The 27481-nt window shown below is 45.4% G+C and overlaps 1 protein-coding gene across 1 annotated transcript in view; it reads left to right on the forward strand.

Annotated features, from left to right (window-relative positions):
- LOC147886682 (neurochondrin family protein) overlaps positions 1 to 27481 on the forward strand; it is a 195434-nt gene that overhangs the window by 54553 nt on the left and 113400 nt on the right. Inside the window, exons 10-14 of the mRNA XM_087395959.1 lie at positions 22056 to 22246; positions 22379 to 22476; positions 22567 to 22622; positions 22811 to 22909; positions 23106 to 23205. Coding sequence (XP_087252085.1) covers positions 22056 to 22246; positions 22379 to 22476; positions 22567 to 22622; positions 22811 to 22909; positions 23106 to 23205 — 544 coding nt within the window. The remainder of the gene's footprint in view (positions 1 to 22055; positions 22247 to 22378; positions 22477 to 22566; positions 22623 to 22810; positions 22910 to 23105; positions 23206 to 27481) is intronic.

Raw genomic sequence — 27481 nt, forward strand, 5'->3', positions numbered from 1 at the left:
TTTTCAAGAAAGAGACTTCTATTAAGTAAGAGAAAAAACCCGCGAGAGCAAGCTCAAAGCGGAATACATCATGAAATCATGAGGATAAATAAAACCCCCTCAAAGTGAGGTGGAAAACAACCAAGGCTGAGGCTGAAAGTGCCACCTCAACCCTGTAGTAGTCTCAGAGAAGAAAGGAGAATCCTTCCATTCCCTGAGAAAGAAGCCCTCCTAGTTGAGGCTGCACGGGAGTCTCCTTGCATACTCGTCCATACGGCCATCAAAGTATGTACGGTGTCAGTCCAGATACTAGCCAATGTGTGCGAGGGATGAACCTGAGTACCCTCCTTAGCCTCTGTGCATCTGGCTCTCCAGATATGCAAGGATGCTATGCTCGCTAGAATCTCCCAAGAAGTGTCCACAGAGGCATGTATTGCTGTAAAAGGAAGGTATGGTACCACATCCAACGAGTAGGACTCAATCTGATGACGTCGAACCGAAATGGAGTCAAATCTCTCATAGAATACCTGAGGCCCTGTAAGAGAAAGCCAAGCCACTGAGCCCCATGGCATAAAGAATGGGGAGTGGGCAAAGTGACTGAAAAGCCTGGCTACCCCCATCCAAATCATCCTCGCTTGTCTGCAATCCCATAAGCAATGTTGATTAGTCTCCGAAGTAGAGAGGCAACGAGCTCCTGTGGAATTTTTAGAGTCTCCTCCAGAAGCACCTCTGCAGATCCGCAGTGATATCAAATGTCTCCCAATGAGGAACTCTGGAAGGTCTCCAACCTCTACTGCTGAGCTGAAATCTCCAGGCATTACTGACCGTGTAACAAAAGAAGGGGATGCTCTTCTCTCGATGCCCTGCGTCAATCCACTCCCACTCTATGGGGTCCCACTGCAAATACTTGATGGGAACTCCCCCATAGAGCCAAAGCCTCCAAGACCCGGTGGAGAGTAGCCCGGGGTCTAGGTCTAGGAAACACTCTGAATCTGATCCCTGCACCAAAAGACCTACAACCCTGATAGGCTGAAAAGCAGACTCAAGCAAGATGTCCTCTCTGGACCTGAGCAATCTGCCACCATCCTGCACACTAAAAACTAAAGCATCCTCCTGTGCATCTTGAAAGGCCAAAACCTAAAGCGGAACACCGCCTCTCGTAAAAGTACCTGCCCAAGTGGAGCAAGTGAGTGGCATATCATCTGTGTCTACCCAAACCTTTGGAAGGGCTGTCTCAATCTGCAAGATCCTCCGTGCACTCCCTTTGAGATGTCCTGTCAACCTTGATTTGGTTTCCTTTGGAAGCCTGCGAAAAGCTTTCCAAGACCCTATAGATGATGCAGGTCCCCTCTCCCACCTGGACCACTGCATGTAGAGTGAGGCACCCAGTGGTCTGCCATGATCATCTAAAATACTATCATTCCACATGATGGGTTGCCTATCAATCTCTTCACGAGAGGAAGGAGGAATCCTCCGAAGAGTGCTCCTGAAACTGGCCCAAGCTTTCAGAATGGCAACCATGAGAGGGGACGAAGGTGATCTGAGGTGTGCTGTGGTGAAGATCCACCTAATACTGCTCATCCAGTCTCCTCCTGAAGAAGGTGTGCACCTCTGTATGGTGCTAATAGGAAAGTCCTTCCACGGTTCCTGCCCTGGCATAAGTCCCCGCACCACCATCTTGCATAGTAAAGCTCTGCACTGTAAATCTGGATCAATAATATTGAGACCCCCTCCCAAGCCACCCTAGCTAAGGCATCTGCTGTGCCATCAAGCCCACTCCAAAGAAAGTTTCTGATCGGTCTCCTGAGCTGAATGATGCAGTCCCTAGAATGGCACTAGCATGAACAAACAAACCAGGCCGTGGCCAAGAGGACCTGGTTGACCACCACAACTCTAGAGGCAAGATCCAGCTTGGCTGAGCTCCAAAAAAGGAGCTTCCTCCTGATGCTCTCCAACACGGGAACAAACTGCTGTGTGGAAGAAATATCCAAGCCGACCTGGCAGCCCAAATACCTGACAGGCACACCCCTCTGAACCCAAGTGAATCCTATGTCAAGCCCCCAAACTGGAGTGTCCTCATCACTGATCCAAAAGCCATTGGATTTATGCCAATTTAACTGCGCCCCTGCCGCCAAGCAAAATAAATCCAATGCTATCCTGAAAGAAGTGAGCGTCTGTGGAGTGGCATCCAAGTAAACTGCTGTGTCATGTGCCAACTCACTGTCAAGTAGCTCCTCTTCCCTTCTGATGGGAAGTCTCAGCCCAAAGATGTCAGCTTGAGATCTAACATAGATACTCATAGCTTCGGCCACGAACAAAAAAAGGAAAGGAGCAAGGGGGCATCCCTGACGAATCTGAAATCTCTCACCCCTTACCCCACCAATAAGTACCTGGCTGTGGGCTGATCTGTACAAAGAGGAAACATCTCTGATCCAAGCATCAGTAAAGCCAAAACGTAGAAGGGTGCCCTCCAAAAAACCCAATCTACTCTGTCATAAGCTTTCTCAAAATCCAAAAGTAGAATGGCTAGATTCTGGCCACTCTGCATGGCCCACTCTGAAGCTTCCCAGAAAGAGAAAATGTTATCAAAAATGCTTTTGCCATGCACAAATCCCGTCTGAGTGTCATGAATAAGATCTGGGAGAAGGGGCTGCAATCGGAGGCTGATTGCCTTGGCCAGAATCTTGTAACAAGTCCCCAGAAGTGTGATAGGCCTCCACTGGGACACTAGACTTCTGCAACCTCCTTTCGGGATAGGTGGATGAGACCCTCTGTAAGCGACCCAGGCATCTTGCCAGAGTCCTGGCCTGCAGGGCTGAAGTAATGTAGTCTCCAATCATATCCCAAAATGCAATGAAAAAAGAAGGGGTGAGGCCATCCGAACCTGTGCACTTGCCCTTGTGAAGGGCTGAAAGTGCAGTCCTGAACTCTGTGTTGGTGAAAGGTGCATCAAGCAAAACATGCATATGCATATCCGGGTTCCACCAACAAAGGGATGCTCTGCCAAATAACCTGTTTAGCATCCTCTCTATCCCGTGTCTCAGGATCAGCAGTAAGAAGGGTGGCATAAAAATCTGAAGCTATGCATAAGACATCATCAGGCTCTGTCTGTAAAACCCCATGTGAGTCAATAAGCTGGGATGCACTCTCTCTACTATGCCTAGGGCCAAGAGTAGAAAAAAAGTGTTTATTGACTCTACCACCCATCTGAATGCAGAAGGACTCCCGTGCATGAAAGGCATACTCTGCTCTCTGATCAAGCAATATCTGCTGATGAGCCCTTGCTGCAGCAAGGCGCTCTTGAATCCAAGCATCTGAAGGCCGTTTCTGCTCTTCCCTCTGCAAAGCTGCGAGTTGCTGGCGAACACCAATCTCATGTCTGAGAATATCTCGTCTCCTGGTACAAGCAACTAAGAGGTAGAAGTCGCTAATACCAGAAAGGGCAGCAGCTATATGTGATGGATATGGCTGCCCACCCTGGACATGAGAAACCCATATCTGCAGGGCTGCCTCTGTAAGGTCCTCCTCTGTATACAAGGCATCTGGAATCCTGATGCTGGCAGACCGGCCTCTCAAGTGAGGCTCTGAGATAGCCAGCACAACAGGAAAGTGGTCTGAAGTGGAAACCCCAGCGGCAATGCATACCGATCCACCTCTGTCTAGTACCCAATCATCTACATAGAATCTGTCAATGTGTGCATGAATAGGCATCTGCTGTCTCCTGTTCGACCAAGAGAATAGGAGGGACTGTGGCTGAATAAGAAAGGCATCGTCCAACCAAGTATCTCTGCCACAGAAGTGAAAAAGGAAGGCATCCCAAGCTGCTCTCTCCAAAGAGTGAAGTCCTCCTTCTCTACCCCCTTTTTTGTCTGACAGTAACTCAACCATGTTAAAGTCACCTCCAATCACCCATGAATTCGCAATGGGGGCCCAGGAGAGCAAATCCTTCCACATAAGGACACGTTTCCCTCTAATGTTGGAGGCATACAGGTTAAGGAAACCAACCTTACGCCCTCCAATCAAAAGAATAATCCACTGAGCTCTAGAGGGAATAATGACTCCGTGTCCGACAACTAAGGGGAGAACCAACTACGAAACTGAAATAGAAGTGCCCCCCCTGGTGCCCAAGGCAGGCAACCAAAAAGTATGGCCAGAAAGCAACTTGCATGACTTGGCACAATCTCTAGAATCCAGTTTGTGCTCTTGAATAAATAAGATATCAATGGAACCCCCAGTAACACTTGGATGAAGCTGACCCCGGATCTCAACTGATTACGGCAGTGATGTGGGACGCCACCTAGGCCTTGTATGTTTCAACTAATAATCCTCATTGACGGGAGAATGTAGAGTGGAACACCTTACATGACCTAGGGGCGGAAACAAACCCCTCAACAGGGGAAGACCTCCTGCTCGAGGAGCGAGGAATGGAACCAAGTGGCGGAAAATCAACAGGGGAAAGAACCCTGCCACCTGAAGAAGAAGCCCTGTCAACAGGAAACCCAATCACCGGCTCACCAAAAGTAGAGGGCACAAACTCCTCCTCTGGGAAATATGAATCATCTGCTAGGGCTGAAAATGAGTTCCTGTGAAGCAAGCCAGACACCAGAGTGCGAAGGATCCCTTCTGAGGGAAGAGGATCAATAGTGTAAACCATCCCCTTCCCCCTATCCAAGGGAGAAAGTGAGGACTGCTCTCGATCGTGTGTCTGCCTAGCCGCGGAGACCTCTACTGCCTCAAGGAGAGTGTCTGGCACCGCTGGTTCTAGGAAAGAAGCTGCAACCGGGGAGGAGGTCGAAGCTTCAGTGTCTCGGACTATGCGAGGTGAGACTAGACGGACAGCTCGAGGTGAAGCAGAGTCCACTAGTGTACCCTCGTGAACTGAAGGAGGGATCTGCACATGAACTGTTGGAACCCACTGGAATCGGTCACGTGCCCCTGAGGTAGATGGAGGTTGAGGAGCAGGTGATGGACCTGTACCACCCCCTGTCGAGACCGAGGAGCAGGTGCTGGACCTATACCACCACCATCTTGAGGAGGACCACCATGCGGAGGTCGAGGAGCAGGTGCTGGACCTGTACCACCCCTCTGTCGAGGCCGAGGAGCAAGTGCTGGACCTGTACCACCCCTTGTCGAGGCCGTGGGGCGGTAGCTGTACCAGAGGGCTTCTTGGGCCTTTTCTTCTTCCTGGGGCAATCCTGGCAAAGTGTCCAATGGTCCTGCATATCCTGCACTGGTCCTATCTGCCTGAAATCTCTACTCTCTTGCGAAAAAAGGAACCATCCGGGCGCTAGATCATAACATGGTCCATCTTGAGGTTAGGATCCTTACAGAGGACCCTAACTCTAGGTACCCCATCAGCCTTGGTTGCCTCTGCTGCAGTCAATGGCAACCCAGGGAGGGGTGGGATCTCAGCAACCGTACCAAAATGCTCCCCAATAACAGAAAGAAGTCGATGGTAAACCTGGGGAAGCCCGGGAAATCTGATGAAAAGCGAAAAGATTTCCTTATCTGCCTCCACTGGGTCGAAACCAATATCAAAGGCGTCAAAGAAGATCTTCCTGTGTCCTAGGTGTAAAAACTCAGCTTTGAGCACAGTGCTCGCAGCCTCTGGAGTGTCAAAAACAACCTGGAAAAAACCTTGTCCCAGAAGACGAACATCTAACAATCGCGGAGTGAGGTGTGGGGGGAGAGCCGCAAGCATCCAGTCTCTGGCTTGGGATCTAGAGGGGTGAGACCCGAAGATGCGTGCTAGCAACATGGTAGAGCATTCAATCTCTACATCGTTCTTGAGCTGCTGCAACTCGTCTTTAGAAAAAGTAATAGTTTTCGCAGCCGGTGGAGGTGGAGTAGGATTGGTTGACGGAATATCCATCGCCAATCGAGGTGAGGAGGCCGACTTTGACAATTTTGGGGGCTCCTTCCGCTCCAAAAAATGCTGCAGGAGAAAGAGGAAGGAAAAAGGCGGGGGTAGGGGGGTAGAGGTGAGGAGGGAGCGGGGGTAGGGGGCGAGGAGGGGAGGGGTAGAGGGGAGAGGCTGAGAGGCTGAAGGGGATGGTGGGCTGAGAGGGAGGGAGTGCGCAGGTTAGGGAGAGGAGAGGGAGAGGAAGGAGAGGCAGGGAGGGGGCGGGCTGTGAGGCAGGGAGGTGGCGGGCTGAGAGGGGAGGGAGAGGAGAGGGAGGGAGGGGCCGGCGGCGCAGGCTGAGCGGGAGAGGAGAGGGAGAGGAAGGAGAGGCAGGGAGGGGGAGGGCTGAGAGGCAGGAAGGGAGGGGGCGGCGCAGGCTGAGAGGGAGAGGAGAGGGAGAGGAAGGAGAGGCAGGGAGGGGGCGGGCTGAGAGGCAGGGAGGGGGCTTTTGAAATGTAAAGTACAAGGCAGCTCAATTCATGTACACTCATTTTTGACTCGCTTTGGCTTCATATTCCAACACCCTTCTCCTTCTCTTTCTCTCTTGTTTTTAAAAAATTTTAAAATGACAATGTAAGGGGGGGGGGGGGGGGGGAGACAAAGGGAGATGAGAGGAAAAATAATGGGGGCAATTTTAGAAATGCTATGGAAGGAGTGCCCACGTGAGTGTATTTTTGCTAGACTCTTCTACATGCTCCACACAAGCCACCATCCATATGCATGCAAATGCCCATACTCACACACCATGAATGACACGAGAGGGTGCAACCCTCATGCCTTTTGGAATCACATCCCTTGGGCATACCCCATTTTTTCATATTCAATTGGCCAGTTTACAATGTTACAACCATAGGGTAATCGCCAGATTCCCCAGAATGATCCACTAGGATCTAATACAAATAATCATGTCATGACACAATCTCAATATAGTAGCAAAGCCCTGATAAGAGTCAGGAAACCCATCAAGGGTATTAGAAACAAGCTGACAATCAAACACCACCTCATCAATATTAGCCAATTGCTCTTTCAAATCCCTCACACAAGTACGATAGGCATCCATGTTACCACCCTCTTCAAGCTTCAAGTCCTTCAACTGCTTGCGTAGATAGTTAACCCTCGCCTCATTCTATACCTGATATAAGGATGCAAGCTGATCCCACGCTTGCTTTGCTATCTTGCAAGACTAGATATGAAGGATAATGACCCTTTTAAATAAAAGAGCAATCAAGGCATGTGCTTTGGCCTCACGACCATCCCACTGAATGTGCTCCCGTGTAGGAGGCAAAGTAGCTGCAGTAGAAGATGCAGCTGCTCTAGAAGTAGCATTAGACCCATCATCTGATGAGCCTAAAGCAATACCTATAGCATCAGAGATGATACGTGTAGCACCAGAAGCTGCATTTAGGCTTGACCTCAGAGCCTGAAACAATCTGCCACAAATTCTTGGCAACCAATACATGCCCCATCATGTATACCCACATAGGGTAATTTGTGCCATCAAGCTTGTCCTCAGCCCCAAGCATCCCAAACAAATTGTCCTTGCTACTAGTCATGGTGGTGAAATTGAAGGCAAATGCACCAGCTGGCAAGCCAAATGAGAGGAAGGCAACTTCTCAAAATCAAGTGACAAAATTCTGCTCAAGCTTCAAAGCTTGTCACTGCAAAAGACTCTGCTGTCTTAAAGTGTACCTGTTGCAAAAATTCCCCAAAAGGCAACACGAGGCCTTCCAAGGCAATACAAGGCCTTTCCAAAATGCAAATGAAGCAGGAATTGGAAAGAACCAATGCGACAAAGGCTTACCCAATGGCGTAGCTTAAAAATATAGTGGGGAAAAGGCTCCAGATATGAGTAGAGGGTTTCACCCTTGAGAGAGAGATGAAAAAGACAGCAAATGGCAATTAGGGATGCAAAGAGAGGGCTGGAAATGAGATTTACAGCAACAGAACGTGCTCCCACGAGGAGGAGAACACTTGGAGATGAGAGAAGGTGATCCAATGGAGAAAGAAAGAAAGAAAGAAAGAAAGAAAGTTTATGAAAGTCTTCGGAAGACCTATGGGTTTATGAGACTGTAAAACCTTGGTACAATCAAGTTGTGAGGGTGGAGCTACTAAACGAGCATCCACACCTATGCATAATGTAAAAATAATGCAGAATGATAGTTCTAAGTACTAAGTACAACATAGTCATGTCGGTGATCGAACTACAAATCAGTCACATCTGTTGGAATATGAAGCCAAAGTGAGTCAAAAATGAGTATACTGGGTGTTTTATAGTCTAGTGAGTCGTAGACCTGCCACGTGTCATATTGGGAGTTATCCCTTATACACTATGGCTTTCTAGAGTCTAGTGTCGCACTATATAGTGTTGTACTTGTCTTGAGTCATTCACATCAGCCAACATCAAGCTTTATATTATGTGAGTATTTTGGTTATCATTGCCTAGCACTTGTTCTTTCATTTGCTTTCCATTTTGTCTTTCCATTATGTTTTCCATATTTCCATTCCGTTTATAGTTAGCTTGGCCTTCTCCTACCTCCATGTCTCTTCATCATCATCATCATCATCATCCTCATCAGGACATCGGAGGTGGATGAGGCATTGGAGACAGGAAATCGGCGATAGAGTGTTGTCGGCCACTCGAGGGTGCGGTCCTGTGACGTCTTCTAGTCATAGCTCTATGCCTAACAGCACAAGGCAAAGGGAAGCCAATGGAAGAAGAATGGGCTCAAAGAGCGACCTCCAGATCACTTCAGCAATCTCCAAATGTCTTCAACAACCGGCATGCAGCACGAGAAATCTCCAAAGGGCTGGAAAAAGCTTCGGACAAGCTGCACGAACCTTGAGGCAAGGTTTACAGCACCAAATCGCACGCAACAACTCCGAACAACAAGAAATGATAGCACAGAAGGGGTGTACAAATTTCAGAGAGGTCCGTACAATCATTAATGGGTTGTACGGAATCCATACAGCATTAAATGTGCCTTCTGTAGGTCAGTACAGCTTACGTACTGCAATAACTGTTGTCAGAAAGGGCAGTACAATGGATTGATGAGGGGCACCGAGAGAAGAGCTTTCCCTTCTTTCGATATACAGTTAGAAATGCCATGAGATTTTAGCTCAGCAGTAGAGTGAGAGGGGGAAGAGAAGTGGAAGGGAGCAAGAGAGTGAGAGTGAGAGAGAGACACTCTAGTGCGGGTGTGAAGTGATAGTGTGAGCCACACCACAAACTCACTTATGTTTTTATTAGGATTAGGTTTACCCTATGACTGTCTTAAGACAGTCATAGGTGTCCTATCTTTAATTCTTTAATTAAGGGTTGGCAATGTGCCTTTACCCCCAACAACCTCCCACCTAAAGGCCAATGTGCCTAAAGGGGAGAGAAGAATAAAAATTACAGCAATATACAGTTACTGTATACAAGACCATAAAGTAAGAATGGTCTCATCCTAATCCCATGATGTGGCGGCAATGTGCAAACCGCTCTGTAGGCAAGCTCTTAGTGAGCAAATCTGCAGGATTATCATCAGTATGCACTTTCACAAGCTCAAGTCGCTTGTCTTCCAGTACCTCCCTGATGAAATGATATTTCACTTCTATGTGCTTGGTCTTCTGATGAAAGACCGGATTCTTTGCCAACATGATAGCACTCTGACTATCACAATGCAAAACTGGCATGTCACCTGTAATGCCCAAATCTCCCACCAGCCGAGTAAGCCATATTGCTTCCTTGCAAGCCTCAGTGGCTGCAACATATTCAGCTTCTGTGGTTGACAGTGCAACGCATTTCTGCAACCGAGACACCCATGATATAGCACCTCCTGCAAATGTGAAAATATAACCGGTAGTAGACTTCCGGTTATCTGCATTCCCTGCATAGTCTGAATCTGTAAAGCCATGCACCAACGCATCCTGCCTACCATAGCATATGCACAAGTCTTTGGTACCCTTGAGATACCTCAAGACACCTTTCACTGCTTCCCAATGCCGCTTGCCTGGATTTGCCATATACCTGCTGATGACTCCCACCGCAAAAGCAATATCTGGACGAGTGGCAACCATGGCATACATCAAAGATCCAACTGCAGATGCATAAGGAACCTTGGCCATTTCAGCCTTATCATCATCTGATCTGGGGCTGTCCTTACTGCTGAGTTTTAAATGTGGAGGCAACGGGGTACTAATGGACTTCCCCCCCTCCATTTTAAACCTCTGCAGTACTTTGTCTATATACTCTTTCTGTGACAGAAACAAAAGTCCCTTGGACCTGTCACGAGTAATACGCATGCCAAGAATATGATTTGCATCACCCAAGTCTTTCATGTCAAAAGACTTATGCAGTTGTTTCTTCAAAACACTAATCTCATGCTGAGATTTACTGGCAATAAGCATGTCATCCACATATAGAATGAGTAGCATCAAGCTGCCATCCTTTGCCCGTTTGGTGTACAAGCAATGATCGGTCTCACACCGATGATACCCTTGGGACTGCATGAAGGCATCAAACTTCTTGTACCATTCCCTTGGCGCCTGCTTGAGTCCATACAAGCTCCTCTTGAGCTTACACACAAGCTGTTCTTTCCCTTTAACAGCATATCCCTCTGGCTGACTCATATAGATCTCATCATGAAGATCTCCGTGAAGAAAAGCTGTCTTCACATCCATCTGACATAAATCCATGTCATCATGAGCAACAAGAGCTAACACTGCTCTCAAAGTAGTCATCTTGACTACAGGGGAAAAAATCTCATCAAAGTCAATGCCCTTTTCCTGCTTAAATCCCTTGGCAACCAATCTGGCCTTATACCGAGGTAAAGCATTTGAATCCACTTTGACTTTGTAAACCCACTTGCATGGCAAAACCTTTCTGCCTGCAGGTAGCTGCACCAAGTCCCATGTATCATTCTGAAGTAGGGAGTCCATTTCTGACTGCATGGCTTTCTCCCACTTCTTTTTCTCTGTTCTTCCCATAGCTTCCTTGAAGTTGGAAGGCTCACCACAATCAGTCAGCATGATAAAATCAGCCACATTATTGGCTCCTGGAACAAACCTGGCAGGAGGCCGTTGTGCACGGGTGCTCCTCCTCACAAAATGTTCCGGATTAGGCTGCTGTCCAGCCTGTTCTTCATGCATGACGGGTGGCTGTACCACCATATCTGGCTGTTCTACAGCCCCATCTGTTGGCACATCCAGTGGTGCATCATTGGCAAAATTGTCTGGCTGATTTTCAGCCTGTATACCCTCTTGAACAGGGTGATCTGCAGCAGGCTGCTGCTGCATATAAATGGGCATTCTTTGCTGTCCAACATCATCATAAATAACCCTTCTGTATTCCACAGGTTGCACGGGTTCCTTGTGTACACTATCTTCTTTAAAGATGACATCATTGCTGCGTATAATCTTCCGTTTAACGGGATCCCATAACCTGTACCCCATTTCACCTTCGTCACCATAACCCATAAAGATGCATCTGATAGACTTTGGATCCAGTTTGGTGCGTAGTTCTTTGCGTACATGAGCAAAGCACTCGCAGCCAAATACACGTAAGTGCTTATATGAGGGAGGCTTGCCAGACCACACCTCCTCTGGCACTTTCAACTCCAAAGCCTTATTTGGTGACCTGTTAATAATGTGAACTGCTGTTTGCACGGCTTCTGCCCAAAAGCCATGGGGTAATGCAGCATAAGACAACATACATCGAACCTTCTCTTGAATAGTTCGATTCATCCTCTCACTTGCACCATTTTGAGATGCATTATGAGGGGCTGTGAGTTCCTGTTTGATGCCCTTAGCTTGGCAAAACTGCACAAAAGCATGTGACACATACTCACCCCCATTATCGGATCTGAGGCATTTCAGCCTACGACCTGTCCGATTCTCAACCTGAGCGACAAACCTCTTGAAAGCATCTAAGGCATCTCCCTTATGCTTCAAGAAATAGACCCACACCTTACGTGTGGCATCATCAATGAAAGTAATAAAATATTTTGCACCCCCTAGTGATAACTGTGGCATCTCGTACAAATCAGTGTGCACTAGATCAAGTGGTGCTCTATTCTGGGGAGATCTCCTCTTATGAGGAGTCACAGAATGCTTGCCAAAAATACAATGATCACAAGTAGGCAAATCTGAAAAAGAGAGAGGCGGCAGATAACCCAAACGTGACAGTTCTTGCATTCCTTTAACAGACATGTGTCCCAACCGGCTATGCCACAATGAAACCTTTGGCAGCTCGGTTATGGCAACAACATGATTACCCACACTGGAAACATAAAGAGGGTACAAGGTATCACTCTTAAAACCCTCAGCCACTACAGTCTGGCCATCAGTAATCACCCATTTGGAATCCCCAAATGTGGTGTGGTAACCACTGTCATCCAATAAGCCAGTGCTAATCAGATTTTTCTTGATTTGCGGCACATGGCGAACACCATCAAGCATAAATGACCGTCCATCAGGAAATACTATCTGTATACTGCCAATCCCTGCAATCTGACATGCATAGTTGTTCCCAAGATGAACAACTCCATGAGTACCTGTGTAGGAAGTAAACCACTCCCTATGAGGAGTAACATGAAAAGAGGCACCTGAATCCAAGAGCCAGGTGTGCATGTCATGGCCATCAATAACCAAAGCATGTGCTATTACAGCAGAAGAGCATAAAACATCATGTATGTCACTGTCACTGTCCTCTGCTGCAACATTCACTGCATCCAAGTCATCTGCCTTGGCCTTGCCTTTGCCTTTGCTTGCATTTCCTGCATCCTTTGTTTCAGCCTTCTTGGCTTTCTGATCCCGTATGAACTTGAAGCACTTAGACTTCACATGTCCCTTCTTGCCACAATAAAAGCATTCAATGTCCTTTTTGCCACGGGACTGACTGCGGGATTTGGACTTACTAGCAGATCTCCCCTTCTGCTGAGTCCTGCCTCTGTCCTGTACCTGCAAAGCATTTGAAGACTTGCTGCCCGCATTATTCTTCCTGCTCATCTCCTCCATAAGGAGAGAGCTCTCTACATCAGCATAAATAAGAGTGGCATTCGAGTTTGACAGGGTGGTCTTGAAAGTGTCCCAACTCTCAGGGAGGGTACACAGCAAGAAAGTAGCCTTGAACTCCTCATCAAGGTTCAACCCCTGTGCAATCAGCTGTGTAAAGATAGCATTGAACTCACTCAAGTGTGAGGTCATAGCTGTACCTTCCTTCATGCGAAGATCAACCAGCTTCTTCAGCCAATAAACCTTACTGGCTGAGCTCTTTTGGGCATATAATTCTTCTAGTCTTTGCCATAGACCATAAGAGGTCTTTTCAGCCTGTACATTGAACACAAGAGTGTCTGAAATAGTGAGCATGATAGCTGCCCTCGCGGACAAATCAAGCTCTTCCCAGTCATCAGCTGCCATATCAGATGGCTTGACACCCTTCACCCTTATGGGCTTAGCAATCTTCTTTAACAGAAGTACATTCAAGCACTGTTCTGCCCATAATGCATAGTTATGTGCTCCTTCCAGTTTCTTTATGTTCAGAATTGAAGAATCACCTCCTCCTGATGCCATATCAGATGAGGAAAGTACCTGACTCCCTGGAAGTAAAAAAAGCTGAATAAAGGTTCTGATTTCTCAGAAAAGGCCTGCTCTATTCTAGAGCCAGAAGCACTCTCAATGGTGCTGTTTTTTTTACTGTCAGTAAAATCTGCAGCAAAACAGTAAATGTCCCTGCAACTACTGTACCTTCTGACAAACTGTTCTGAGCTCAGAGAGGCATAAAAAAAACAGTAATTTCAGACTGCTGCTGCTGCTCAACAAGTGCTTAACAGTGCACAATCATCTGACAAAACCACCAACACTGCTGTAAACACTGCTGTACTGACTGTACTGATCACTTCTCCCACCTCAGATGAGGTATTGCACTGAGTTAAATTGCAGAAACCACTTGACAAACACTCAAAAAACAGTAAATGACCCTTCAGCCTGTCACAAAACCTGCAACAGTAAATGGGATAGATCCCAAGCAATCACCCTTATACCAAGGGAAGAAAATGCATCCGAAGATCTCTGTCGGTAACCCAAGTGCTATCAAACAAAGTCTGGGCAAAAGCCCCTTGATCTGACACCTGAATCAAGTGGAGAACACTCAACACTGAGGTAGCATGCAATATGAAATCTCTCTGACACTTGTACCTGACAATGTGCAATGCATAGACTGCCCCTGTGTACTCAGTAACAACACAAATCACAACGTACAAACACCAAGAAGAAAATCTTTTGAGCACTGTCAACGATGGGCAGTTAGGGACCGAGTAAACTCGATGCGCCCTGACCAAGCGTGGCTCAACTGAGATTTTCAAAGTGCGTATAAAGAATGTGACCTGCAACAAATGTCACCAAATGCACTGCGGAAACAAAGCAAATGTGTGCTCCCTGGCTACACACTGCCTCAAGGCATATACTGCAAACACATCCAGGCAAAAGCCCTTTGAAATGGTCACCCAAAACTGAGAATTGCACTCAGTAAATGCATAGAAGCTTCTGCAAAACAAGCATCTGACCTTCCTGAATGACAAGTAACTGCACAAACACCACCACTGTGGCACAAGTCACCTCAAGCGTGAGTGACACGAGAGTACCTGATGTACCTCAACAAATGCACAGTATACTGCTAGAATGCTCCAGGAATGTATCCGAAATGCTTCATGTACTGCTGTACTTCTGTCCCTGCAGAGTACAGAGTACCTGCTGTACTTCTTTCCTCGCAGCAGCACGCTTCCCCCAAAAAAAAATCGAGTTGAGTCTTTGCAGCAACACAAACAAGTTCGCTGTACTTCTGTACCCTGCTGTCGACGCCAACCGTACTGTACCTGCAGGTGGATGAAGAACTGTCGTCCGTACAGTTGTACGGCAGTCCGTACGATTGTACGGACAGTCCGTACAGTTGACGTGGAACAGCTGCGCCGCGCAGCTATGGAGCTGCCTGATGCAGTATCGCAACCCGACGACGCCCTGATCTGCTGCCCTGCGCCCTCACAATGCCTCGAAAGGCTTAGCAGCTAGTAGCAGCTGCTATGCAGCTGCTGGCTGCTAGCTGGATACGGCGCCTCGAGTTGCAGCTAGCAGCTCCTGTGCACGGAGACCCGCGACCAGCGACCACCACCGTGACCACGCCCGTGACGTCGATTTGACCCGCGCCCGCGCTGTCGCCGCCGCCTGCGCACTGTACGTCGCAGTCCGTCCGTACAGTTGTATGGACGACGTACGTCCGTACGGATCTGGCCGTACGTCCGTACGGAAAGGAGTAGACAAGGAAGAGGGGGCTTGGGAGAGGAGGCTCTGATACCAGTTGAGAGGGGGAAGAGAAGTGGAAGGGAGCAAGAGAGTGAGAGTGAGAGAGAGACACTCTAGTGCGGGTGTGAAGTGATAGTGTGAGCCACACCACAAACTCACTTATGTTTTTATTAGGATTAGGTTTACCCTATGACTGTCTTAAGACAGTCATAGGTGTCCTATCTTTAATTCTTTAATTAAGGGTTGGCAATGTGCCTTTACCCCCAACATAGAGGTTGGAGGCCCTCTAGAGCGCCACACTGGGATAGTTTTTAGATGTCTGCAGCTGTGCGGAAGAACTTTTGGCGTAGGCTTTGGAAATTCCTCTAGAATAGAAAGGTCACTCTTTTCTTTTGGCTTTCTATTCATGGAGGGATTGCAGTGAACCTGTGGAGATCCAGATTCGGGGCTGACCCTACTTGTCCTCATTGTTACATGGCAGTTGAGTTAGTACAACATTGCCTTTGGGAGTGCAGACAGGCGAGGACGATCTGGAAAGGTGTTGCTAGGATTTTCAGCATCTTTCATACATCACCTATCTATATGACCTGGGGTTTAGTGGCTTGGTTATCTCTTACTGGCCCACATGTGTTTTTTGAGGGACATGATTCAGATCCAGCTTTCATTGTACGGCGACGAGTCTTGTTCCCTCTAGGATGTTCCCCACACTCCTTTCAGAGCTGTTCATGCCTCAGTAGACATGTCTTGGGAGATTTTGGCTAGCATTGCAGCTTGGCATATTTGGAGAGCCAGGTGTACAGAGGCAAGGGAGGGTATCTAGGTTCACCCTTCACAGACTATGGCCAGTATTTGGACTGACACAGTACATACTCTGATGGCCATTTGGGCGAGCATGCAGGGATCCTCTAGAGCAGCCACTGCCAGGAGAGTTACTTTTTTCAGAGTTTGGAGGGGATCTCCTTTCTTCTCTAAGTTTCATTCAGGGTTGAGATGGCATTTTCAGCCTCCGCCTTGGTTCTTTATTAGCTCACTTTGAGCTGTTTTTTCCTCATGCATTGCATGATGTACTCCCGCATTTGAGCTTGCTATACTGGTTTTCATTCATACTTAATGAAGTAATTTTCTTGAAAAAAAAAAAGAAAATGCAGTACAATTCCATACAGTTGTGTGAGTCCGCACAGCAGCTAGCCGCACACGTGTGAAGCAGTAGAGGTGCAAAACAGCTTAGGGAAGATGAAAATGCCTCGAAATGCAGCTCACTTCGCAGTAGATTCTCCAAAATGCGATCTTCTCGCGTCAAATACAAAGTTTTTGCGACAAAAGTGCTTGGAGAGGCCTCAAATGCTTACGGGGAAGTAGAAAACCAGCAAACCAGCAGAAATGAGAGCTCAAGAGGCTGCCAAACAGCTTGGAAAAGCTGTCAATGGATTCCCGACCTACTCTGATACCACTGTTGGCTATGGCAAGCAATGGAAGCTCAGAAATGAGTGGGAGAAAGCAAAAAGCGAGCTGCTGTATTGAAAATGCTGCTACAATGAATAGAGGCTTAAGAGGGAGCCAATATGACAAAACCCTAGGGCTAAATGCCCTAACTGGACTAAGTGTCCTAATTGAACTAGGTGGTACATGAACTAACTGTACCAATAGTCCTAATTGACTGTAACTAGGCCTACAAGGCACATCTCAAGGAATGAGTGGCACTTATGGATAGCCCATAGAATGGCCTACAGAAATTACTCTTTTCTTTTGGCTTTCTATTCACGGAGGGATTCCAATAAACCCGTGGAGATCCAGGTTTGGGGCTGACCCTACATGTGCTCGATGCCACATAACAGTTGAGTTAGTTCAGCATGGCCTCTGGTGCAGACAGGTGAGGATGATATGGAAGGGTGTTGCTAGGATAATTTGCATATTTCATAGAGCACCCTTCTTTATGACCTGGGGATCAGTTGCATGGTTGTCTCTTAGTAGTCCTTAGGTGTTTTTCAAGGGACATGGCTCAGATTCAGCCTTCTTTGTATGACAACATCTTGTGCAGTCATGTTCCCTCCAGGATGTTCCTTTCACTCCTTTCAGAGCTTCCCATGCCTGTATAGAAACACCGTGGGAGATTTTGGCTAGTATGTCAGCTGGGCATATTTGAAGGGCTAGATGTACGGAGGCGATGGAGAGTTCCCAGCTTCTCTCTTCCCAAAGTATATGGATTGATACTATACACACTTTGATGGCCATTTGGGGCGAGCATGCAGGGATCTTTGAGAGCAGCTACTACCGCTAGGAGGGATATTTTTTTCAGAGTTTGGAGGGGATCTCCTTTCTTCTCTGATTCTCCTTCAGGGTTGAGGTGGCATTTTCAGCCTCCACCTTGGATTTTTGTTAGCTCTTTTTGAGCTGGTTTATACTTTCATGCATGTCATGATGTACTTCCGCACTTGAGCTTGCTCTTGCGGTTTTCATTCATACTTAATGAAGTAATATTTTTGAAAGAAAAAAAAAAGAAAGCCAAAAGAAAACATTGATTTTCTATTCATGAGAGACTTTGCTTTCTCAAACTCCTAGTGAGAGGCTTTGAAGGGCTTTCAGGATCTAGAGCCTCTTGGCATTGCTAACAATGTAATTGGAAGAATGGGAGGCTTGCCTTGGTCTTTGATGTGCACTCAAGGGGAGGTTGTCCAAGTCCATAGATGAGGATATCCTTGTGGATGCACCTTTTGAGCATGCCAATTGTGGGGCATGTGAAGCACTGTTTTATGGCGTTTGGCTGGTATTTAGAGCCCAGTCTGAAGTCAGGGCTCCTAGAGGGTTTGACTTTACAAAGATGTCCCCTTAAAGTAGTTATAGCAGACTCCAAGGAGTGAGAGTGGAATGATGCAAGAAACCGTGAGAAGAATGTAGCTACACACTAAACTAATAATTTTGAGAAAGCCTTAGGTATCTCAAAACCAAATAAGTCTAGCCAATTGACTCACAAGCTTCCAATCATTTCACTCCACGTAAAGAATGGTTTTCTCATTTATGAAAAAGAGAAGAATGTAGCTACACACTAAACTAGTAATTTTGAGAAAGCCCTAGGTATCTCAATACCAAATAAGTCTAGCCAATTGACTCACAAGCTTCCTGTTGGAATATGAAGCCAAAGTGAGTCAAAAATGTGTGTTCTAGGTGGTGTTTTATAGTCTAGTGAGTCCTAGACGTGCCACGTGTCATATTGGGAGATATCCCATAGACATTGTGACTTTCTAGAGTCTAGTGTCACACTATATAGTGTTGTACTTGTCTATTGTCTATTACAACAGTCAACATCAAGCTATCAATACATTGTGAGTAATTTGGTTATTGCCTTGCACTTGTACTTTCTTTCCTTTCCATTCTGCCTTTCATTATGCTTTCCATATTTCCATTCCGTTCCTAGCTAGCTTCCATGTCTCTTCATATGGTATCAGAGCCTTCCTTCCTAGCCCTTCCCTTCCTCCTTGCTTCTCCATGAGGTAGAGGGTGGCCAAAAAGAGAAGCTGCTCTCTCTTCTCTTGGAGGAGCTCCCCTTCCCTAATCCTCTCCATTGAAGGCTTCATCAACATTGGGATTCTCCTCCAATGTTGTCTTCTCCAACTTGAGCTTCTGCCACCTCTCTTCTCCGAGTTTTCTATGAAAAGATATAGCTCCTGCAAAAAGCGACGAAAATTATTCTTACGCGCGGATTTTGTTCTTGAGTTCACGGGATGATAGTTTCCAGCCTACTGTCACTATCTTCATCTCCACCTCCATCTTTTGTTGCTCCAATTGGTGTCCACGAAGCTAAGCTATAGCTGTCCACGCAGCTTCTCTTGTTGCCCATGTAGCTATCCTCTTTGCTCGCCATCTAGTTGCACACGTTGGTTCTAGCTGACCACGCTGCTGCTCACGCTTCCCCTGTTGCCCACGAAGCTCTATCTTCTGGCCATTAAAGCTACCACATTGCAAACCTCATCCGCCTTCTATAACAGTGTGTAGACCACACACTAATTTGCAGCAAGAAGATAAAGAAAAATGATCTTGATGTGAGGTACGGTTACTTTCGGCTTCTCCGATTACTTATCTGATTGCTCGTGGTGCTAGGCTTGCATATTGAGTGACTTTACTAGTCCTTGTGGCACCTCCAGTCTCTACATCGACTTTTTGGTGACTCTTCATCTTCTATTTTGAGAGTCATGCCATGACCGCTGCATGTAGCTACCCCATGGACTTCACCAACACATATTTTGGGGCATCCATGCCTAGTGCTTCATCGACATCGTCATCAACTCGCAGGGATGTGCACACATGTCTTGGAGGACATCTCTTACTCCTAAGAGATCTATTTTTATTATTCCTACAGCTTGATGTATTTTGGGGTTCTCTGCCTTGGGTAGTCCTCCTAAAATGATATGTAACTGAGTGTTTGGTTGTCATTGAGTCTAAAGGTCCTCCGCCTTGGATAGTCCTTCTAAAAAGATGTATTGGTTTTCCTATTTTGGTTTGTGGCTTCCTAACATGTCCTGTTATGAAGCCAAGGGGGGATGTACTGATGTATTGGCATTGATAGGTCTATTTGTTTATCAGGCCTGGCTTGAGAGTTCCAGGATGTTGGTGCAGTGGTCTCCTAGATGAGCCTCTGAGCCATGCTAGATGAGCTTTTTATGTTATGCTCACTAGTCTCTGAGCCATGCTCACTTGCCTCTGAGATTGTGTGGGAGCCATGTCTAGTTTTAGATCGGCATGCACAGTTTTGATGACCATCATTGTCATGTTCTGTTAGTGGTTCCATTCCAGTAGTCTCTCACCTTGCCTTCATGGGGGGGTGTTGGAATATGAAGCCAAAGTGAGTCAAAAATGTGTGTTCTAGGTGGTGTTTTATAGTCTAGTGAGTCCTAGACGTGCCACGTGTCATATTGGGAGATATCCCATAGATATTGTGACTTTCTAGAGTCTAGTGTCACACTATATAGTGTTGTACTTGTCTATTGTCTATTACAACAGTCAACATCAAGCTATCAATACATTGTGAGTATTTTGGTTATTGCCTTGCACTCGTACTTTCTTTCCTTTCCATTCTGCCTTTCATTATGCTTTCCATATTTCCATTCCGTTCCTAGCTAGCCTCCATGTCTCTTCACTTCCAATCATTTCACTTCACATAAAGAATGGTTTTCTCATTTATGAAAAAGAGATGTAGTGGTGCCTTTACCACTAGTTTAGACCCATGTTGGCCATGTCTATGTTTTACTTCCGGCACTGGGATGCAAAGCGTCCAGTTTTTAAACAGTAAAAGCAACGCCCTTTCTTCTTCACGTTCTAATCAAATGATCTTTATTATCATGTTGACACCGAGAAGTAAAATTCTGCTTTGGTTTAGGACTAAATTGGGGTTTCTGGTTTTGTCTCTTATTTTTATTTATAAATGCAGTATATAAAGGCTGTATCTTACGGATTGCCTAATTTCTTGCTCTGCCTTTTGGTTGCCTCAATGATGACATAACAGTGAAGCTGACTTAATGAGGGAGGATCTCTTTGTAAGAGTGAGTGGTGATAAGGAATCTAGTAGACTATTGAGGAGGAGATCAAGTATCTGTTGATTAAGCATCTCCTCACCATGCATTGCTAGTTGATTTATTAGGTCTTTGAGTTAATTGAAGTGGTCATTCACATTTTGGCCCTCTACAGACTCAATTGTCTTTTTATGACTAAGACTTTTGTGGACTTCCATCTTTATAAGTGGTTTGCAAAGTCTTCCAAGCTTCAGATGGTGTTCTCTTGTTGCTAATAATAGGGATAATCTTATTTTTTATGTTCAGATTTATGAGAGAACCCTGCTGGCGCTTCTCCTGAAGCTCTCCCTTGGATATCATCAATAATACCCCATAACATTTGTAACTGGCCTTCAAGAAACTAAAGGGCAGTAATCCTCGTCATAAATAGCCACAATGCAAGCTTCAATCACTTCAATCACTTAACAGTACTTAGAAGTACACACCAACAACAACAATGGGGAGGCTAGAATGCCCCTGCTCATTGAAAACAGTACACAATACACCCACTAGCCCCAAATGCCTTGGCGCCCCTTTCTGTATTTATTTAATCTTCTGAATGGAAATGCTTTACACCAGGGGCTCACCCCTGCACGGTTCCTCTCTGCAAACCCTCTGTTTGTCTTCTGGGCATCTAATCCAATTGCACCACTAGATTCCAATTGGCAAAGCAATCTTAGGCATCCACTTCTGACCTGACCCAACTGAAAGGCATCCAAGCATCCAAACCACTAGCAAACTATACCCAAGTAGCCTCAAGGCTTCACATGCAACACACTGGCCCTCTAGCCTTTCCCTAGGCACACCCTTTGCTTTTTAGTGCTCGTTTAAGCCTGTGGGGACCAGAAAGGACTCCAAACACAAGAAAAACACTGCCGCTACCTTGAAAATGAGAAATAACAATCAAAAGGAAGAGAACAACCAAATACCCACTGTTCGTGGCAGAGGGGTGAGCTTAGTCCTCGCGCCTATCCCCTGACCAAGCTCCCTGTACTCTTTATGATATCTCCATGAAATGTTTGGGGTGAGTAGAACGTAGGAGATCTAAATACAGAAGATGAGATATAGTTTTCCTCTTAGATTTTGTTGTTTGATTATGATAAATCCCCAAAAGGCATGCATGAAAGCTAAAGCATATTTTTATTAGCCTTGGAAAAGGCCACATGGTTTGTATTCTTGCACCTCAAATCTGGCCATATAGCAAGATCGGTGTGGAGATCTGATAAAATTTTACATATAAAAGTTTTGAAGTTGAATAAATAGCACATAAGCATAGTTGTAAGTATAGTAATTGCTTATATTCGTATATTGAGAATAATAGGCGTGTGAATATGCTGGTCGAATCGTGTGAACAGATTCTTCGTTCTGCTGGTGGAAACATTGCGGGTTGAAACTGCAGTCCTCTTGAATGAGGTTGCACGAGTACGATTCGATCCAGAATTTTTTACTACTTGGAAGTCGGAGGAGTCTGTACGAAGGCAGCATATCTTGGCTATTTGCTATTCCCTACTAGAAAATGTCATGACCTTCATAATCGAGAAATCAGGTGTCTAGAATTTTTATTCCAAATGTATTTTTGGTTACCTGTATGTATGCATACTCAGTTTAAATCCTCATAGAAAATATGTTTCAATATAAAAGGACTTCTAATGGAGTTTGACATATTTAATGTGCACAGAGGATGTGTCAGGATTCAGTGAAAACACTGTTATCCAGACAGCAAATGCTTTGAATGAGACCATCAGTACTGTCTTTGAATTCCTTCAAGACGCAAAGGTGGGTCCCAGTGACTTTTAAGTTCTCATTATATGCAATCATTCTGAATCATGATTGCAATGACGTGTTTTGTGCGTTTGTGACTTTCAGAGACACAACATTAGAAAAGGAGATGATTTAATAGCAGCAGCTCGTCTTATTGGCAGGTGGTTGACATAACAATAACTACAAGTGGACATCTCTCAATGACTTTTTTGTCATTGGGATTTTTTTATTTTTTATTTGGGTGACAAGATTTAAAGAAAATGTATAGTTTACTGTATAAAGGTCTGTTCTCTAGATATGTTTTAGGCCCTTGGGAAGATCCTATTAATTGGGTATTTGATTTATGAAGATACTTAGCAGATGCACCTTCAGTTGACAAGACACACAGGAAACAGTTTTTGATGCTGCTTGAGTATCTCTTGTCTATCTCTTCAGAATATGACGAAAGGTTTGCTGTTGCAGTCTATTGTTTGTGGGATTCTGAAAAGTTTCTGTGTATTTGTTGCAATTACCATGTGGAATTCTGAAGGTTCATGCTTTTGCTGTGGGCTGAAGGCTTCTGGGAAATTTTGAATTGAAAGTCTGGGAAATTTGAATTTTTTCCCCTGATGCAGTCTATTTCTTGGAAATTTTTTGTGCTGCAGTTATTTTCTTACATTACAGTTTCTTCTACCTGCTATCTGTGATGTCACAATGGACAAAGAAGGGTGCAAGGCTCTGGTATCATGGGGTGGCCACAAGCAGGTATCTATGCTCACAAAGGGTAATAAAAAATAAGAACATAGTTTAAGAAAGAAAAGAACTCTCACTAGGAAATTCTCTCTAATTCTTCTCGAGATAGGATGACTTTCCATACTCTAAAAATGCAACGAAACTGTCTATGTATAGCCAAAGTTTTTGTTGTCTGGAAGTTTTGGGGAACTCAGGTCACCCATCTCGTAGGATCTCATGAGAACTGATTCACTTCGTCTTTAAGGTGAGTTGTGCCGTGGCTTGGTTTGTAGAAGCATTTTGAATCTTGATTCACCTTGTCAGAAACCACATGCTCAAGGTGTACAAGCATGTATGTTAAAGCCATAAGGAGAGAAAATATAACACGACTTAGCGCACAAGAAGTATTCATGAAAGATCATTATGTCACTAAAAGCACAAGTGATTTCTCCATATCATCATGCACTTCATGTGAGCATAAGTGGATTGGGGCTAGGTCCCCTATTTATAGGCCAGGTGGGTGGCACATGGGCAGCCCCTTTACATTTCCTGTTTGTTCTCCAAGTAGTCCATTTACACTATCATTGCTGACTTACAGTTGGCGAAAACCTGTCCTGCTTGGACGACGAGTGTATAGGGGAACAATATTTCTAGGCCCTTTTGGAGATTCAAGAGAGGCCTTTATGGGGATTGAGGAGGATGGTGCCATGTAGCATAGGAGTTTTTCCACATTTGATTGGCAAGGGTTGGTCATGCATTGTATTCAAAGAGATCTTAGATTTTGAAAGAGAGATCTAGATTCAATTCTTCTTTCCCACTTTGTCTTTCTTTATTTGGTCCTTTATGCTTTGTAGGTCGCTTTACCATATAGGCTCTAGGACAGTTTGGTTCTTTTGATGGGGAGGGGTTAAGTTTGTTCTTGGCCTCCTCAGATTCTGGTAGATGGCAAAGTAGGCGTAGGTTTCTGTCTCACCTTTCTCCTCTCCTAGCGTTCGTCCTCTCATGGTGCTTGTCCACCTTATCCTTGTCATTTCCCTCTCTCCTACATAGTTGTTCACCTTATCCTTCCCTTCCTATCCCTCTTGGTGAGCACAAGCACTTCCCACTCTTGGTTTTAGTTGGTCATGAGTACAAGCACCTCAATGCCTGCTTTTGTTCTTAGCTTCAGCTTGTGCAATGGGAAAAGCTGCTGAACACCCCTTCTCTGCTTCTTGCCTCTTCTTTTTTTTTTTTCCATGAAAAAGACTTCTATTAAGTATGAGTAATATCCGTGTGAGCAAGCTCAAAGCGAAAATACATCACGCTGTGCATGAGGAAGCCCCCCTGAAATAGGGAACAGAAAACTCAAAATGAGCTAGAAAGAAACCATGGTTGAGGCTGAAAGTGCCACCTCAACCCTGCTGTAGTCTCTAAGAAAAAGGGGGAACCCCTCCATTCCCTAAGGAATATAAGCCTCCTGGCTGAGGCTGCCCGGTGATGTGAAAAAAAAAGAAACACAAGACTGTCCTCAGACAAACACAAAATGACTCAGTACTTTATTGCTGACCCCATACAATCATATCCACTTCTTCAGAATCCAACTCTAGAGACAAAATCGTATCTTCAGGACTTCTTCGGGATCAGTACTGTAATATGGTAGCTCTTAAGGTAGAGCCTATGCACCGACTTTCAGAGCGGGTATCCAGAGCACACAAGTAACAAGTCAACCTCCCACACAATCTGACTAGAACACACCCAGGCTCTTTGAAAGAGGGGAGAGACTACACAGCCCGAAACAAACTGAACTTAGAACTGCACTTTTCCCCAAAATAAAACTCAGAAAGCAGTCAGCCTCAAAACACTATGAACCCACAGCCCACTGCTCAATGGCCAGCACGACTCCCAAGGCCACAAGCTGTTCAAAAGAAGAACTGGCGGGTACCATCATCTGAAAACCTGCAGGTATATTCACCGTACAAGCAGCCGTACAATTATACGTACGACAGCAGGCCCGTACAATCACACAGAAATCCGTACAGTCTGCATTTAATGACGACCATCTTCCGTACAGCTCGTAGAAGCCATCTTTAATGACCCGTACGTGCCTGTTCAGCCTGTAATCAAGGCACCGCACTACCAGCCCGTACTGATCAACGATTACACCCCGTACAATCTCGTACTGCAGCCCATACAAAACCCACACTTTAGATTCCGTACCACCCGTACGGCTCTTTCTAGCCTTCATTCAACGCGCGCCATCCGATGCAAGGCTACGCTTGTTCCCAAAGCTCCCTTCTCATCACGTACTAGCCCATATTCTTCATAGGCGCTCAGCCCTTCGTTTATGCACACACAGCCTCTTTCATCTACGGAATCCCCCTCCTACAGTGTAGCCCTTCAACCAGCTAGCAGTTGCGATCCTTGCGTTGCTCTCTCCTCTTCACTCTGGGAGCCTCCCACTATCGCACCCAGCTCTTCGTACAGCTCATCCGCCCTTCACCGACTCCTCCCTCTTCTCCTTTATCTGCAAGCCCAAGACTCCACGTACCATGCTCGCTCATCAACCAGAAGCTTCCCTCTTCTATTACGTAGCCACATGTATGAGCACGATGCCTTCTCAATCTGTCCAGCCACCTCAGCCTAATCTGCCACCTCACTAGTGACATTTTACCACTCTCAAGACATTTCCCCCAAATCACATTAAATGCACATTTTGGACCTTTAGTCACACAATTCCCACACACATTAGCATGCACATTAAAGCTTCCATGCTTCCCCATATACACATATGAAAAGCCCCTTGACGTGGGCACCAAGACATATTGAATTCCCGTAACATGCAAGTGCACATTGACTCAGGAAAATATTAAAAAAACCCTTCATGACTTGACTTTACATGACCCCAAAAACATTTCACTTGACCACACACTGGATACCCTTGCTCTGGAAGTCTGGTACAACCACATTGCATTTCATCATCTCCCTGATAAGTCCCTGCAAAAAACTTTTAGTCTTTCAAGTTCAAAATAAAAAGGTCTTTTACATGTGCAGCCAGTTACATTGGCTTATTCACACACAACCCGCAAATTAACACTATCATGTGTTCAGTGTCTACCCTCATGCACAATCTATGTGGAGAAAAATATATACAGATTTTATCCTATCATATTAGCCCAACCAAAAAGCTGCAAACATTCATGTTTGACACCTTGAAGCCAACATAAACTGCACTGCAGCAAGTATATCTTCAGTGAGAACTTCACTGGATGCATCTTTTTCCATCACAACTGGCCCACATGTTGACACTTGCATTATTCTTATCACATACTTCTTCAACCGGTACCCATTCACTCGATTGGTGTGCAAACTTCCATCCAAATCACTCAACTGATATGATCCATTTGAATACTTCTTAAACACATTGAAAGGACCCACCCACTTTGTCACAAATTTAGTCTTGAAAGTTCTATCGAGTTTACAGTCATATCTTAATACAAAGTCTCCTTCTTTGATGTTCTTATCCTTATACTTCAAATTAGCTTTCATTTGATTCTTTTCCTGAGTCTGAGCATAGTGTTCAATTGCTTTCATTCTATCAAGCTGAGCTTCCTGTAGTTCAACCAACCTTCTTTCATACTCGGTGTTAGGTTTTTCATCCATTTTCATGAGCAACTTCAGAGCTGGAATTTCTACTTCCAATGGCAACATAGCTTCTTTTCCATATACAAGATGAAAAGGAGAAAACTGTGTACCTTCCTTGACTACTATTCGGTAAGCCCACAATGCTTGTGGCACAATTTGATCCCAGCTTTTCCCATACATCTTTATGATCTTACTCATCATATTAATGAACTCTCCGTTGAAATATTCATTCTTACTGTTACATTGAGGATAATAGGGAGTAGCATATCTATGCTTGATTCTGAGCTTATCACACAAAAAGTCAACCAGTTCACTCCTAAATCCAGGCCCTTTATCACTTACCAATTCCAGAGGCATTCCAAATCTACAACATATATCTTCATATATGAACTTGCTCACTTGTTTAGCATTGATTGAAGCAACTGCCCGTGCTTCTGCCCATCTCGAAAGATACTCTACCGCAGTGAGAATGTAACACTTACCTCCTGAAGTCATGGGAAGTGGACCGATTGCATCAATCCCCCACTTCTCGAATATGTTGTATGCTATGATGAGATTTCTCAGCTCTGGATGTAATACTCTTCTTCCCATCTGTTGGCATTGTAAACAGGATTTGCACCAATGCTTTATATCTCTCTGTAGAGAGGGCCAGATATACCCTTCCATTAGTATCTTTCTTAGCATTGTC

The sequence above is a fragment of the Dipteris shenzhenensis genome, chromosome 24, assembly GCF_047967505.1.
Source record: "Dipteris shenzhenensis isolate YYH24624 ecotype China chromosome 24, Dip_SZ_1.0, whole genome shotgun sequence".
Lineage (NCBI taxonomy): Eukaryota > Viridiplantae > Streptophyta > Polypodiopsida > Gleicheniales > Dipteridaceae > Dipteris > Dipteris shenzhenensis.